General features: G+C 50.6%; 1 protein-coding gene across 23 annotated transcripts in view; it reads right to left on the bottom strand.

The window, feature by feature from the left end:
• mical3a (microtubule associated monooxygenase, calponin and LIM domain containing 3a) overlaps positions 1-16,782 on the bottom strand; it is a 73,814-nt gene that overhangs the window by 9,215 nt on the left and 47,817 nt on the right. For 6 of the 23 annotated variants that reach the window (XM_030365178.1, XM_030365179.1, XM_030365177.1 and 3 more), the window contains 17 exons: positions 16,090-16,184; positions 15,527-15,632; positions 13,145-13,340; positions 11,950-12,302; positions 11,457-11,549; positions 10,588-10,749; positions 9,739-9,813; positions 8,033-8,107; positions 7,776-7,889; positions 7,577-7,656; positions 5,287-7,486; positions 4,991-5,085; positions 4,650-4,832; positions 3,465-3,515; positions 1,782-1,889; positions 895-988; positions 1-5 (listed from right to left, as the gene is read on the bottom strand). The exon at positions 1-5 is cut by the window's left edge and continues 46 nt beyond it. In XM_030365178.1, the coding sequence (XP_030221038.1) occupies positions 1-5; positions 895-988; positions 1,782-1,889; positions 3,465-3,515; positions 4,650-4,832; positions 4,991-5,085; positions 5,287-7,486; positions 7,577-7,656; positions 7,776-7,889; positions 8,033-8,107; positions 9,739-9,813; positions 10,588-10,749; positions 11,457-11,549; positions 11,950-12,302; positions 13,145-13,340; positions 15,527-15,632; positions 16,090-16,184 (4,085 nt within the window). Of the gene's footprint in view, positions 6-894; positions 989-1,781; positions 1,890-3,464; positions 3,516-4,649; positions 4,833-4,990; positions 5,086-5,286; positions 7,487-7,576; positions 7,657-7,775; positions 7,890-8,032; positions 8,108-9,738; positions 9,814-10,587; positions 10,750-11,456; positions 11,550-11,949; positions 12,303-13,144; positions 13,341-13,596; positions 13,826-15,526; positions 15,633-16,089; positions 16,185-16,782 lie in introns of those variants that run through there. The other 17 variants (XM_030365182.1, XM_030365181.1, XM_030365186.1 and 14 more) reach the window with 14 other exon arrangements.

Below are 16,782 nucleotides of genomic sequence, written 5' to 3'. Positions count from 1 at the left end.
CAACCCTTTGGAAGAATACAGTAGTAGAAACAAAAGGTTAGGATCTTTAAACAGCCCGTTTAAAAAATGCAATTCATGTGCAAAATCTATATCACTTATTTAGCAATAGACGGAAAGGCCAATCTTTGATGAATGTATGCAAAGAAGAAAAACGCACTATTTGATATGTTCATTATTATGTTAACGTACGGCATGCACCTCAAAGGCTTGTTGGAGATGATAGAGAAAAAGGATTGAAAAACCCTGTCGAAAGGAATATGCCGTTCTCAATCAGAATTACTTTAAGCGCAAACAGGTCAGGCAGCTTGTCACTCCCGATGGCTCACTCACGTTTCAGTGCTGGTCAACTTAATAAAGTTTTTCTCCGTTCTCTTCACAGTTGTGTTGTTAAGCATTTTATTGGTAGCGAGAGTGGCTGGCTTTCCCTCACCCAATCACCAGCCGCCAGAGGAAGGAAAACAGCATTTACCTCCTTTAACTTAATAAAACATCCTCTGCAGGGATCCTCGCTGTGACTATACGCAGTCGTGTATTTAACGCTCTCCAATTTAAGCTTAACTGAGCCTGAAACCAGGAATGAGCTTTTGTTTGTATCAGTATATATCAAAGTTTAAAGAGGATAAAAGGAATACTATATTTGTTCCCACCCACTGTCACAGAATGCATCACTATCCCGCTACTTAGAGCCCAGGCCTCAGCGACTACGGATCAGACCGAGGTGGTATTGGCGTCGTTAACTCCATCTGTAGAGCTTTGATGTGTTGACTCAGTCCGTACTGAGACGGATCAAGGCGCTACCATTATCACAGGTCTATCTCCCGGGTCACACCGAGTAAAACACCAAATGAGAATGGCTGGAAGGTTTTGAGTGACAGCCCCCCCCCCCCCCATTACCTGCTTCCCCTCGCAGGGCCTTCTCTACGGCTACCCCCCTCTCCTCCAGCTGCCTCTGCTTCTCCTCCACCTGCTCCAGCTGTCTCTGGATGATCTGACGGGGGGGGGGGGGGGGGGGAAGAGGGAAGGCGATGAGAATCAATCCCAGGGAGCAGCTAAGAACATTAGACATTACAAGCCAAATGAAGACGGCGCTCTCTCGCTCTCGCTCTCTCTTGAGCGACGCTGGACTCCGCACAGGGGTTCATTCCGGCGCTCTTGTTGAAATCACCTTATTTGGTGCTCTCTTCGCTTCACCACAAAGATTACCTTTGCGGCGTACTTCTACTTTAAAGTAAACCTTCGATCGGCCAACACTTTGCGATCAATGTCACGGCTTTTGAGTCAAAGCGGTTGGACACTGGGGTGAATAAATGAGGATCAGCTGCCTCAGTGTACACACAGCGGGCATTTACTTTAATTGATTTGCTGCGAGTCTATCGTAATTATGCGTGCCAGGGGGGAGGGGGTCAACCCTGGGCTAATCAGGTGTATTTTAATCTTGGATCCAGCGTGTTTCCAGTTTTAGGCGAGTGAGGTGAGAAAGTGAGCTTTTAGAAGGTGATTCAAATAAAAGTCTTGCTACAGTGCTCAGTTCACACAGTATTAAAGTAAGTGCGACCTCAACAGACACTTATTTAGAATAACTATCGTCCAGACTAACGGTAAAAGTGTACCATTAATGACCGAGATCGTGTGAGCCAATCACACACTCACAGATCCCTGCCTCTGAAAACACGGTGGGTTGAGACAAATAGGAAACGAAAGACAGCAGAAAGGCCCCGTCCACCGTGGGCGAGAGAGCGGGCTGTGCTCTGACGCCTCCCCTCCCTCTAAGGTGGGCTTACCTGCGCCCGGTGCAGCCTCTTGAGCTCCTCCTGCTTGGCCTGCCGCCGCGCCGCCTTCTGCACCCGCCGGGTGAGCTTGGCGTTCAGCTCCTCCTCCGTGTACGTTTTCTATCATCAACACAGAGAAGGGGTGAGTCAGGGTGGTCTCACCCCCCCCCCCCCCCACCCACTTCTCGGAGTGCTCGCTATGCACGCCCGTCTCCACGGCGACGCTCTGTTCTATGAGGTGCTGTTCTAGATCACACCGCTACGTCGTTGGGGGGGGGGGGGGGGGGGGTGTCACGATGACACCGGGTACAGAAAAACACTTTTTGCTTTTACAGAGTTATTGGAGCTTTGCTTTAGATGATACAAGAATACGGTCCACAGGAAATAAGCTCTACTCCCTGGACATTTAATTTCCTCTGCTAAAGCCGGAGCGACACCAGCGGGAAAAAAAAGAGGAGAGAATAGAGCGCCGATAGCAGTAGAGTGTATCAGTTCTGAGTTCTTCCATTCGCTGCTCTGCGGTAAGAAGGAAAACTGTGTGGAGAGAAGCTTTGATGTGTTAACAGTTGACCAGAGAGAGGTAGAGAGAGATAGAGAGATGGAGATAGAGAGATAGAGAGATAGAGAGATGGAGAGAGATAGAGAGATAGAGAGATAGAGAGAGAGAGAGAGAGAGAGAGAGAGAGAGAGAGAGAGAGAGAGAGAGAGAGAGAGAGAGAGAGAGAGAGAGAGAGAGAGCCCTGTCATGATGGACAGTGCAGGGACATCACCGTGGTAACAAGGTGAGGTGAGTAGTGCTGCAGGTTGGCGAGGCGTTGTTAACAGGGCACAACACCAGAGGTGCGTTCAGAATCGCAAACATAGGCGAACGTTCGCGAACGATTTTAAACATTTTCCGTTAAACGAACATAAGCAAGCAAACGTTTACGAACATAGGCAAACTGTCTGAAGAGGTAGTTCTCCACAAACAGAGATGGATCGCGGTGCTCTCTTCGGCTACGTGACATTCGTTGCCATGGCATTAAACTAAACTATATTGAAATCATTTACTCCTTTCCTACATTGAAAGCAATAGATAAAACGTTTCATATAGCCTATCTACACCCTTACTTCAACTGTTATCTTTTGCATCCTAAAATGCGATTTGAATGTTATATCGCAGTAAGTGGGTACAACTTCGGTGACGTAGCCCTCTATTCTTGAATTTTCCGTACTGGTTGTCTGCAGTAGGCTTTCAACAAGGTCGACCACTTGCAAACCCTCTTCTGTAAACTCTTCCATTAACATGGAGGCTGCCGCTAATACCATGGCCTTCGTATCCATTTTTTTCGTTTACAGTTTGTTTAGAACGGTGTTCAAAAATCGTTCAAAATTAATTGTTTATGGTCAACGCGTTCGTTGCGAACGTTCGCCTATGTTCGCTGAACTTGAACGCACCTCAGCATGTTAAAAAGGGGAGGAGTTGTTGGGAGAGAGAGAGGGATGGTGGCTGGCGCTTTGGCAGCCCACTAACCCTTGCATCCAAAAGGGCCGGTTAGTGTAGTGCTACGGCAAGTTAAACACATGTAAATAAACATTGAGATTGTGGTGGGGGTGGTGCACTGATGCATGCACAGAGGGAGGGGGGGAGGGGGTAGGAAAAAAAGAGGATGGCAAGGGTGATGGAGGATATGTTGGAATGTATTCAAACACTACCTTTGTAGCATACGATCTCTTGAAGGCCAGTGCATGGGGGACATAAACAGACTTGGGAGGAGGAGGGGGAGGAAAAACAAACATGATACAGATGGAATTAAATTGAATGGGTGAATGATTATGTTAAATAAATAAAAAATTAATTAAAATAAACTATATGCATTCAATTATTGGTGAAATCAAACAGGGCTAGGTTAATGTCCCACACCAACACACAACAATGTGCAGTTATGATTGTGCAACCATAAAAACAGATTAATACAACACAATTACAACACTGGAGGGTTAATTCAAAGAATCGACTTGACCAAAGAGCAATTTGGCAAGTATTTGCTACTGGGTTATCTGTGCTAAAACAAAAACCACTAACACAGGTTGAGGAGTGCTAGTCTAACAAACACTGAAGTAAGGACGACCGAAGCTACAAGATTAACGACACAGATCCTGTTGTTGCGCAGTGGGATCTCACAGGGCCAGGAAGGCATGCTAAAGTTTTAGAGGTGGATATTAGAAGCAGTAGAAATACATTATGGCTACAAATGCATTACGGCACAGTCATCGTTTGCAGCCGACTGCGGGAACATCCTGTCAACTATGATTCGTTCCGCATTTTGCAGATAAATAAAATAAAAATAGTGATGGGGGAGGGGGGGATTTTATGGTTGGTTGTAAAGAATATTTAGTTGGATAATAAATGCAAGCCCCTGGCCCTGAACCCAATGTATCGTTCTACACACGTATAAACATACAGCAAGCAGCACAGGAGAGTACACTTTTGAATTTCATCCAATCTTACAATAAATTAATCCATGTCGAGTCAGTGACATTAATTTGGAATAGTCACCGATTTCTCTGCAAACAAACAAATCATTCCCATACCAAAATATACCGTAGGGGGTTTTGCTGCCAGACTAAGGTATAAATATATATTTTATTGCAGTGGACCTTTTAGAATACTAATGGGTCTTATGAATTATTTTGGGGTGGGTGAGTGGGGGTGGACTGTACACTATAAAAATATGTACGTGAACATAATAACTATCCGTGTCCAATCATTGAGGACAATGGGAATGTCTGATTGAAACACTGCGTACCAAAGAATGTGTTGCCGGTCCACCTTTGTTTCCAAATCTCAGCTCGTTCTAAATGAAATTCAAAAGCATTTGTCTCCCTGCTGCGCAATACCTCATCAGCTCCGGTCTCTCTTTCCCGAACAGCTTCTCTGTCACATGCTTTAGCTTTCTCCTTTTTCCTTTCCTTTGCCCTCATCCTCTCCTTCAACACTCTCCTCCTTTCCTTCCCAAGTTTCTCCTCTCTCAGAGCCTCCTGCTGAATGCCTGACACTAAGTCGAAGATGTCCGCGTGCCGCTGTCAAGTGGTGCATCGCAAAGTGGGGTGCAAATAAAAATAAAATATAGATAAACAAATAAACACAAATGGATGATTTGATGTCAACGATCAAAGTCAAACATAACAAGTGAGTGGAAAATGGCAGCCGTGTAACAGCGTCTTTGGCCGCTACTCACGTCTGCCCTGGACTTCTGGGAGGATCTTTCCAGAACGTCGTCGCAGGACAGGTCTGACTCCTCGGAGAAGCTCAGGTTACGGCGCGACTTTAGCTCTGTAATAAACGACAAAGCGGCAAGTGGCTTTTCAGCGGGGAAGCGTTTCAACTTCCTCCACAAGGAATCCCCAAACAGACTTAATGAGAGCGCAACGGGAGCCGTAAAAGGAGCCGTAAACGGTCGACGAGACCAGTAAGGGAGCGATAAAAAGAACCAATAAAAGACAGGGCCCGGACGACCTCGGCCGCCAACCGTACCTGACGACTTCCCGTCGGGCGACGACCTGCCCTTCTTCCCCGAGTCCTGCGTGGTGGAGCTCGAGGACGGCGTGCTGGGACACGACTTCTCCTCGCTCTGCTGCCTCTTCTTTTTGTCCTTCTTGTAGCCCGAGAACACGGCCTTCCACAGGGACTTGTGTTTGGGCGGCGTCTCGCCGTCGCCCGAGGGCCTGCCGCCCTCGTTCTTGGCCTTCTTCTCCTTCTTGCTCTTCCTCGGCGAGAACAGGGAGCTGCGCTTCTTGCTCTTGCCCCCCGAGGAGCCCTCGGACGAGGCCACCGAGCCGTCCAGGCTCTTGTTGCCGCCGAAGAAGCGCTCCGGCAGCGTCTCCGCCTTCTTCGACTCCAGGGCCTTGACGGCCGACGTGTTGGGCGAGACGGCCGGCTTCCTGCCCTTCCCGCCGTTGTCGGCGGCGGCGACGGTCCAGGCCACCTTGGACGCCGCACTCTTGACCGCGTCCGACTCCTTCATCTTGGTCAGCTGCTTGCTCATGGCGTCCTTCAGGGCCTGGCTCTTGATGGACTTCTCCCGGGCCCTCATCCGCTCCTCGGCGATCTCCTTGGCCTCCGGGGAGAACTGGGTGGCCCTCGGGTGCCCGGGGATGTTGGGCTTGCCGTTCTCCATGGCCAGGGCCAGGTGCAGGGGGGGCCGGAGGCTGGTGGGCGGGGTGTAGTACTTGTTCAGGCTGGTCTCCGGGGTGCGCTCGTCAAAGTTCTCGTCCACGTCGTCGGCGAACGGGATCTCCGCCACCGTCTCCACAAACGACTTGCGGGCCTCCTCCCGCCGGGGCCTCTTTTTCTCCCTCATGACCACCACCACCACCTCCTCCTCCTTCACCTCCACCTTGGGGGCCTTGATCGGCGAGGTGGGGGTTCGGAGGGCAGGCTTGGGCCCCGTCACAACGGGGCTGAGCTGCGTGCGCGGCGTGGGTACCGGCGTTTTCGCTCTCTGAGGCGAAACGGGGGTTTTGGCCCTCGGAGGCGAGACCGGGCTTTTGACTCTGGGGGGCGACACGGGGGTCTTTGGTTTGGCGGCGGACGGGCCGTTGGCCAGCGTGACCCCTGGCTTCTCCTTGCCGTTGGTCCAGGCCACCTGGTGCCTCTGGGGGCGGAGCACGGCCGGAGACTGGTTGGCGGGCACCGGCGGGGGCGGGCTTGACGGCGGGGTCATCATGGTGGAGTCCGAGGCGTTGGAGCTCTCGCTGTGCGCCGCCCGGCTCCGGGGGGCCACGCTCCGTTGGAGCCCCGGGCCGGAGCCGACGGCGCCGCTGCTGCTCAGCGCTTTCTTATCGGAGCCGTTGCCCTCGAGCGCGCCCGCGGAGGAGGGGGGCGCGGCGATGGGGGTGATCACCTGACCCTCCAGGGTGATGTTGAGCCGGCGGATGACGGGCCGCTTGGGCTCCGCCGACAGAGACGGGGGGCGGAGCGGCTTCGGGGTGGTGGTGGTGGAGGCGGAGGGGGCCGGGGGCGAGGGGGCGAGGCTGGAGCTGGAGGAGGACGTGTCGGGGCTCTTCTCCAGGATCCTGCTGCTGCGGTCCAGCGGCGTGAGGCCCAGGCTCTTCCGGATCTCGGCGCTCTTGAGCCAGAACTCCTCGATGATGTCGGCCTTCTTGGAGGGGGTGTCCTCCGAGGGGGCGTCCGGGGACTGCTCCGGGTCCGCCGCGTTGGGCCGCGGCGTGGAGCTGAGCGCGGGGACCGGCTGCGTCCGGACCGGGGACCGGGAGGCTTTGGGCGAGGACGCTTCTCGGCAGGGTAGCGACGGGGCGCAGATGGGCGAGAGGGGGTTGCCGGTGAGGGGGCAGATGGAGCGGTCGGGATACACCGGAGACACGGAGGCGCCGGACGACGCCGGCAGGGGGACGGGCTGCGACCGGATCGGGGGCGTGAAGGCGAAGGTGGTGGGCGACGGGGCGGGAGATACCGCGGGGGATGCCGGAAGGCCCGGAGATGGAGCGGGAGTGAGAGCGGGAGTGAGAGCTGGAGAGAGAGCGGGAGTGAGACCGGGAGTGGGACCGGGAGTGGGACCGGGAGAAACGGCGGGAGACGGCGAACAGCCCCGCGGGCTCCTGGGTAAGGGCGACGGGGGGGCGCTCTCGGGCAGGGCCGTCTCCGGTACGAAGGGTGCCGGGGAAAAGGGCGAGCTGGGAGACTCCACCGAGGAGCGAGGAGACGGGGGCTTTATCTGGAAGACAAATAAGGTGAGGATGAAAAAGATACTTTTCCCTGGAGAAATTGCATAGAATTGCATAGACCTTAATATGATATTCCTTACCTGTATCTCAGGCTCTGCAGATGGCTTGCTGGGAGAAACAATGATATCTTCTTTCTGGAAAGGACCGATACTGGATACTTCTGCAAACATACCACAAAGTTATTCAACCCGTGACCAAACACCAGGCGCTCTACTGAGACGTACTAGGAATACAAACTCAAAACAATGCAGACATTCCTCCCACCCCGGAGACACTCACCAACGCTGGACACATTTCCCAGGAACCTGGACTTCCTGTCCTCAGCAGGAAGTAACTGAACGTGTTCCGACGGGTGCAGGCGAGCCTCCGCCTCTGCATCCGAGGGGATGTCATCTGAGAACACAACGTCAGGAAGAAATGCTTGATTGCTTTCGATCCGGGGAAGGGACGTTCCTTGAGTGTAAAAGTTATATAGTACCCCCAGTAAACCAATTCGATGGCTGCGATTGGTGAAACCAAATTCAATTATTGCCTACCCTGATCCATCTGTGTGCCAGGCTCTAAATCAGGAGCGTAGGCCTCTTGCTCCGGCTCCAGATCCTCGCAGGGCTCTGGTGTGACAGAGATTAGAAGGAGTGAACCCCACATCATGCTGTCTCCACGTTCAATACAAAGGCGGTCGGGACAGGCGCTTTCTTCAGCGTGACAACCTCCCCCAAAATGAACCTTTTGAGAAGGCCTGTTGCCATGGGGGGAATATAAACAGGACGACAAAGATCAGTCTGTGAGGGAGAGTGACTAAGAAGCTTTAAAAAACCACAATATAGTGAGGAAGTAAAAGTGCTACCAGAGGGATGAGGAGGACTTTCAATCCCAGGGACAAACTTTATTTTTATCCGAGGGAGGTTGAAATAAAAATATTTATTTATATTCTTTGTTCAAAAGATGAATAAAGGAACTAATCCTGACGGACATCAAATATCACATGGATGCCAAACACTATCGACAAATTTGATGGGATTTCTTGCTTTAGGCATTAACACACATCCACATCCACAGACACACACTCACACACACACCTCTGTCACTTTGTATTCTTAATACCATGTGCATTTACAAATCGTTCTCTCCAGAGGCAGCTTTCATTTTGTGCCAACAAACACAAAGGCTTTCAGTGTTGTTCTTTCAATAGGACGTTAGTTATTGTTGCTGTAATGATGTCATTTAGTTATTGTGAGGGACATTGAAAGAAAGCTAAGCTATTAGTATTAGATACACCATCTTTAATTTAGCGATGCTATTGGAATAGGGTGGAGTAGGGAGTAGTGTCGCCTGGTGTCATTCAAAGACCTGTAGGAACCATGATTCATCCAAAAAGTGACAAATAAAAAAAGGTAAGCATAGAACAATATTAGTGAATAGAGACATGCAGCTCTCAGTTTCTGTACGAAAAAGGGTACAACAGCCAAGGGCACAGTCAAAAGGTGTAAATTGTTAACGTTAGTCAGGAAACAAGCAGCTGATACAATATTCTTGGAGAGATATAAAAAGACAAATGAGAAAAAAGGCCTCATGTGATTGCACGTACACACACAGCCGCAGGCACGTACACGCACACACCAACTTCGGGCCAATTTTGTCATTTGATTCAGGCATAACAATAACCATCCATGTGGATTGTTGTGCAAGTCAACCAAGCGTGGAGTGAAGGTGTAGAAATAGCCACTCTGTTATTTATAACAAATGTTTAACCATTGAGCAATATAATCTTCATTGTTCTTAGTTAACAGCTGCACTTTGGCAAACGTGTCCAACTGAATGAGGAGAGCTCACATATTGAAGTTTAACAGTCCAATAATAGAACTTCAAACTCCAACCGGACCGGTCGGTGCAACAGTGCCGTCCCATAGAGGGACTGGGGCGGTGTGGGGGGTAAAGGCAGGGTGAGCAGCGGTGTGGAGAAGGGAGAGAAACGAGTGAGGTGGGAGGCGGGGCTCTGACCCCCCCCCCCCCCCCCCCCCCAGCAGAGTCAGCTCTCCAGTGGGGCAGCCGGGGCCATGCATGCTGGTGAATCCCACTGGTCCCGCGTGGGTTGTTTTTTTAATGCATGCGCCAGGGGTGATAGAACAGACACCAGCATGTGGTGTGGGGAAGGTGGACAGGGTCTATGAAGAGTGCGAGACTCCCCCCCCCAGAGAGCAGATCACGTGAGGTCTCTTTTATTACTGCAGGTCTGCACTACCTCCCGAGATGCTGTCCAGCCACACTCTCACTGCGTCCTGCCGGGGGGACGCGTGGGCGGCCGCCGCGGCTACGGCTTTTAGTTTTTTTTCGCACCAGGAGACACGCGGGACAAACAGGGGGGGGGGGGGGGGGGGAAGAGAGAGAGAGAGAGAGAGAGAGAGAGAGAGAGAGAGAGAGAGAGAGAGAGAGAGAGAGAGAGAGAGAGAGAGAGAGAGAGAGAGAGAGAGAGAGAGAGAGAGAGAGAGAGAGAGAGAGAGAGAGAGAGAGAGAGAGAGAGAGAGAGAGAGAGAACAACAAAAATCAAACAGTCAAGACAGGTATTTAATGAGACACATGGGAAAGAACAAAGGGGGGGGGGGGAGAGAACAAAGCAGAACACAATTCAAAAGGGATTAAGAAAAACATATAAGATTAAAGAGATGATGTGCGGCAGGGACGTGATCAGAGACCTTGGGCTGCAGCTGCACAACATCGACACACACACGCACGTACACACACTCAACAAGAAGCCTGGACACAAAAGGGAACAGGAGATGAGATGCAATGCACAAAAACAAAAAAACAGTTGGTTAAATACACACAACGTGTATGTTAAGAGGGGAGGGGGGGATCCTCCTAACAGAATCACGGTCAGAGAAAAATGCAGAACAGAACATCGACAACAGAAACATACGACACATTAGTCACAGAGAATGAACAAAAACTGAAACAGGGGCAGCCATTAGGGTGCGCTAGTGTCTCCTCCTCCTAAACCGGGGGGGGGTCCCTATGCAGCACGGCCACGGGAAGGGGGCCCATCCCGCCCTCCAGCCCCCGAGGGCGCGTCTCCTCTAGGTAGGGGGTTTACCTGTCGAGGAGGGCTGGGTTTGCTCAGAGGGCTGGGACAGCTGGGAGGTGTTAGACAGCGGCCTGTTGCCCTCTGAATCCACGCCCGGCGCCCTCCCGCCCAGACCTGCCGGGGCCCGCGGGTCCACAGGCTGCAGCACCTGCTGGATCAGGAGGCTCCTGGCTGCGGGCGTGGGGGTCGGCGGTCAAGTGTTTGCGAGTTTAAGAGCGTTTGAGGGAGAGGGAGACCGCGAGTGGCGTCCCATGTGTGGTGGTCGAGGTAGTGTGGGTTCAAGGGAGAAGAGGAGGAGGAAGAGAGACAAAAGACAAGCGGTTCAGGTTGAGCCACCGAGGGACAGCGGGAAGGAAACAGGGACATGAAAGAAATAGAGGAAATGATTGGTAACTCGACAATTTGATTAGCAAAACATAAAGAATATCCCTCCAGGAGCTTGGGCTGCAGGCATGCACTATGAAAAGAAAAGTGAAAACGTTAGAAGTTAAAAAAATATATATATAAACCCAACAAAATTAGATCAACAGGATCCTTCTGCAAATCGCTACCAAGCAACTGCTGCATCACTAAGAAGCCAACGAAAAACACCTGCAAATTGATGGAACTGTTAATCTGATTAGTACTTTGCCAAGTGTCACCAAATCCCAAGAATCAAAGTGCCAAACTGCAGTAACAAAAGATGTAAGTAAGGCTTCATAGCCACACACAGCAGGTCTCATAACAATCCGTATCCCTTTAAAGGCCAAAACGCAAACGAGTCAAACAATTGTTCATTAAAAGGGCAACAGGCTTCACACGTGTTGAACAAAAACGGCGAGGGGAGTGAACTCAAACCAAAAAGGTACTGCAAAGGCATCCACAGGCAATGCTGCTACCTTTAAATGTACCAACATCCTCTTCGTCTGTGAGGTACTTCTCCAGCCAAAGCCCTGACTGAAGCTCCCTCTCCCAGGGGAAGTACTCCCCCTCTGCCAGTAGGGGGAGACAAAGTCCCCAAAAAGTAACACACACACACACACACACACACACACACACACACACACACACACACACACACACACACACACACACACACACACACACACACACACACACACACACACACACACACACACACACACACACACACACACACAGAAATGGGGAACAGAGGAAGAGAGATCAAGGGTGAGATGAAGGGGAGCAGAAGGGGTTGTAGAGGAAGGGGGGGTGGTGCTAACAGACAGAACAGTAGGGATCTTGGCTCTGTCCTCATGGGTCGGAATGAATTCAGAGCAGGATGTAGACGACTCAAACACACACACACACACACACACACAGATGGTCATTTGGTGGCACAATCTTAATCAACAACCGAAATAAACCTACCGTCGCTAGACTCTTCCTCGTCATCCTCCTCCTCCTCTTCGTCTTCCTCATATTCGTCTTCCGCGTCCGCTCCCTCTTCCTCCTCCTCCCTCCGGATGGCGTCTTCCTCACCTCCCTCTCCACCTTCTCCGCCTTCTTCGCTGTCTCCCTTCAGCTTGGCGTGGAGCTCCACCGCCTCCCTCCAGGGGACGCCTCCCAGATCAGAGGGGCTTTTGGGGAGCGACTGCTCCTCCTCCTCCTGCTGCTGCTGCTGCTGCAGCACCTCCTCCTGTAGCTGCTGCTGCTCCACTTCCTCTGGTTCCTCCTCTTCTTCCTCCTCATCCTCGTCGTCCATGTCAGACTCTGAGCTGCTGCTGTGGAGAGATGTACAGAGAACATGAACGAATGACAGGCAACAGGGCTAGTGTACCAGTGAGGATGGTGGCTGAAGCACCACCCAGCTCAGGGCTGGTGCTATAGCCAGTAGCTCAGTGATACCTGAGCCAGTACCGGTGGGTACTCTGGGGACACTTTGCTTTATCGTACCTTTAAATAAACATGAGAAACTCTTAACATTCAATAGGATATTCTGTGATTGTTGCTGATCGATACAGGACCATAAACAGGAGTCACGCCTCTGCTTGATCCATTTTAAATGCATAGGCCTCTAGAATAACAATGCTAAATTATAGTCCTGTAACAATATTTCAAAGGAAATCAATTGCGGCGTAGACGTTGGTGAGGGGGGTGCTCACACCGTGCTGATGGAGCCGTGCTGCCCCAAAAGACACCGGTCGGGCACGCGCTTCAGCTACAACTCTACGTGCGTGCCGTGCATGGTGCATCTAATTACGATTATTCAGATCAATATGCGATTTTCTTTTTAAAGTTCCTTATGATCTGTAATATTCACTAAACAAGCAATAAATCCTTCTATAGTATGACCAACACAACATTTGAAGCAGTCAACATATAAACTGCACTTATATGAATGGATGAACTGATGCATGAATTGATATTATAACAGCTTTATTTAACTATTGAAGTTAAAAATAAAAATAAATACGAATATTACAGATCTCCAGTGACTAACAGTAACAAATCCCCTCCAAGAAAAAAGGCTTCTCTTTTATTATTCGAAACCTTTGCGATTTGCAAGTGGCGTTCTATTACAGTGCGACACCGGTTTGAATTTGACCAATGATTCAGCCCCCACCTGGAGCCAGGGTCGGCGTTCAGGGTCTTGTCCAGCACGCTGCTGAGGTTGTGCTCGGCCAGAGTCTCCTCCGGCACCTCCTCCAGCACCTCCTCCCTCTGCAGGGACAGCTGGTAGTTCTCCAGCTCGATGCGCTCCGGGGTCCCGCGCAGACGCTTGGGGAGGACGGGCTCCGGCAGGCCGTTGGCCTCCGGGACTGAAGGGGGCGACACAGAGGGCGGGTTGGAAGAACGCAGAGGGCAGAGGAGGACGGGACCGGAGCGAGGGTGCAGTGGGGTGGTTAGAGTCCCTAAGGCTCCCACTGTGGACGTCTATGGGGTGTGTGTTTGTTACTACCTTATACTTTATGGATTTCAACCCCCCCCCGTCCAAACACCATCAACGCTTGAAAGTTACCAGTGGTCATGGTTGGGCAAAGTTACGTTTTCGACAAAAAAACACCGACACAAAAGTTAAGATGAACGAAGGAATTTATTTCAATAGGTCAATTACTTACAGCAACTGGAATCTTAATGCAGATAAATATGTTATATAAATACCTTTCAGATTAATATTTTTTGACATTTGATTATAACAGCCACTTAATTTATCAACAGGGTGGGTGCTTTGCCTTTCTCCCAGCCTTTCTTCTATCTTTCCTGGAATTGGTTTTCCAATTTGCCGACTGCATTACAAGTTGGCCTTTAGAAAACGTAATCACAAGGGGTCCAGATTATGCACTATTTTGATGGAGTGCAACGGCTATTTTCCATTGATTAGCATGGCGGGCCCCAGCACACAGGCAGAGCAGGGACTAAAAATGACTGAAGATGCTGTAAGCAATGACCTCATGCCAGCTAATAAGAAGCAACAAGTAGGAGGTGGTGAGCGCGCTGTATTTTACACCATCATCCTATTAAATGTTAGAGGAAATGAAAGGCCGGCGCATTACGGCAAACAGCTTTAGAACCATGCAAGACGGATGTGAACACAAAGCACGGTTGAAACCACAATATAACTTCAAATGAATATGCTAATCAGCTAATTATGGTTAAACTCATGCGATATAGATCGTATATAGCATCCATTCTTATCTATTCTGCTTTGGATTAAACAGTTTTAGTTACTTCCACTTGCCACACAATGCGGCAGGCCTAAACATCGACTAATTTACAGTTCTTACATCTAGAAAACCTCTACTTAACGTTTAATTGTCTTTAGAATAACCGAGCAAGAGCTTGAAAGCACTATTATGGACTACAACGTTGAGGGAGCTAGAGGTTAGATGTAATGATTTTCATTATTCATATTATCAGCAGTATACTATGAACATAACTGCATTGCGTGTTGTCAGCGTTACAGCACTATTAAATTACGACCTGCATTAAATGTAGAAATGATCCAACAGAACAACGGTGCAAGCAATGGTGTCCTGGCTGGTATGGGAAGGGGGCTGTGAAGCCAAAATGGTATGAAAGGGCAAGGGGGGCATTCAAGAAAATAGCGTCAAATCAAGCACTAAGAAGAAGACCCAGCTTCAAGCTGCTCTGATAAGAGGAGGGGTAAAGGTAAAGCTCACAGAGGAAATAATCGCAACCAGTGGAACAGGCACGTCATCAAAACACCGCAGGTACCCCAGGAGGATGGCGACGTGCAAATACCACAAGAGATAAACATAACAGAGAGAGAAAGAGGGGAGTCTGGGACTCATGCAGTTAAAACCAAAAGGAGAAGAAAGAGGTTTGGTGCTCCATTCAATTAAAGTCAAGCAAAACAGGCATCAAAATAGACACTTCTAATTACTTCATGGAGTTCACAACAATAACTGATGGCAGGTTGTAGAATCAGCCTGACAAAAGAGTTGGCTGCTGCAGCTCTGTGCTTACAAGGAAAACGCGGTAAATACCCAAGCCAAGAAGAAGGAAAAGTGATTTAATATGCAACATTTACTTTTCAATTGAGCTTAAGAGCTGTGAAACTGGCTGTGCGAGCCCGTTGCCAATATCCAATTCACGATCCATTCTTCCCATAAAAAGAATGTGAATAAACAACATTCACGAGCTAACAAAGAGAAAACGCTAAATCAGATTCCTAAATCTAGACAGGTAACTGACAGTAGTGTGTTAGAAGGAGAAAGAGGGGAAGGGTGAGGAGAAAAGGAAGAGGGGGAGGGCAGGGAGAGAGGAGAGAGGGAGAGAGAGAGAGAGTCATGCTACAGCAGCTTGAGCAGGGCGTTGAGGCTGACGCAGCAGAGGAGGTAGATGCAGTAGGCACGCAGGAAAGGGGAGTCTAGGGGATGGTGCGCCACCTGGTGGCAGCTCCGGGAAAGGGTGCGGCGGAGCGAGCCTCCCAGCGCCGGGCGGCCGGGCGCGGTCGCCGCGGCGACGGGGGGAAAAGGGGTACCTGAGGAGCGGCGTTCGGCAGAGGGGCCCGTCGGGGTTACGAGGGCCGCGCCTGGGGGGGCGTCCACCGTGGCCGGGTCGGGCCGGCTGGCCGCCACGATCTCCGTCTGGGGACGGAGGAGAGGGCGGTGAACGCAAGGACCTCGTGGGGAGACGCGGTGCGCACACGCACGGGCACGTGCACACACTGTTCCAAGCGGAGGCATGAATTATCAATGGTATCATTAATATATGAAGGTGCAATATGTACGATTCGAGAGTTTGGAAGAGAGAAAGAACAGAAAAGAGCCTGATTTGGAATTGTAACAACCAAATAAAGCCTCTCTGACCTCCCCCCCCTGCATCCCTACGTCAGTGATGCATTTCATACACCAGGGATCGACAGGCAAGATGATTCACCAAACTGATCAGAGGTGCCCTTAAAACAGATGTTCCTACAGCGCATCTCAGCCACTAAAAGAGGATGGTTGGCCTTGGCATAACTGGCAAATACACGAAAATAACAGCACCTAAATCTTACCTACAGCCGAATGAACACGGGGATGAGCAGAAGTATTCACTGACCTTAGGTCTGGGTAACGCGGGGGAGGGGGCCGGCCTCTTCCTCTGGCCTTGGCCTGATGAGCGATAGCAGTAGTGGGGCTTGCAGTAAAATTTACCTGCAAGAAAATAAAAATAAGAAGCATGGTCAAGAAAACAAAGCAGCGCAAAGGACATGAACAAAGAAGACGCCGGTTGTCATCGCCTCAGAAAGGGGGACCTTCAACATGTCTAGACCTACAGGAAGACAAAGTCTACCGAGGTGGATGGTATGTGTTTTGTTACACGTGGTCAAAGGGATCGTCCTCCTGTTTCCTCGCGGGCCCTTTGGGAATGAGCGGGGGCCCTGAGCCAGGGAGGAGGCCAACCGTCTGCTCCCTGTCTACGGACACAATAGAACCGTCCCTGCGGGAGTCCAGTCCCACACACTGCAACAGCACTGTATGGGGCTCCCAGCACCTCCAACAAATCCTAGAATAATAACAGGATTGGCACTGGCCATCAGCACGATGAAGTGGGTTGTGTTCCGACTACCGGAGGGGGAATGTGTGAGCTGGTGTGGGCAGCAAAGGGAGGCGAGGTATTGGGTCGCTGTAGGCCCAGGAGGACTCATACCGGGTTGTATACACCCACAAAGTGGGGGAAATAACTTCTATCGCCAACAACAGACGCTGTAAAAGGCAGCTCTATATATTTTTATGGCATAAATGTCCCTAT

Source organism: Gadus morhua, chromosome 9 (genome assembly GCF_902167405.1).
Source record: "Gadus morhua chromosome 9, gadMor3.0, whole genome shotgun sequence".
Lineage (NCBI taxonomy): Eukaryota > Metazoa > Chordata > Actinopteri > Gadiformes > Gadidae > Gadus > Gadus morhua.
Note: the sequence above shows the minus strand (reverse complement) of the source record. Positions and strands in the feature narration are given on the sequence as shown.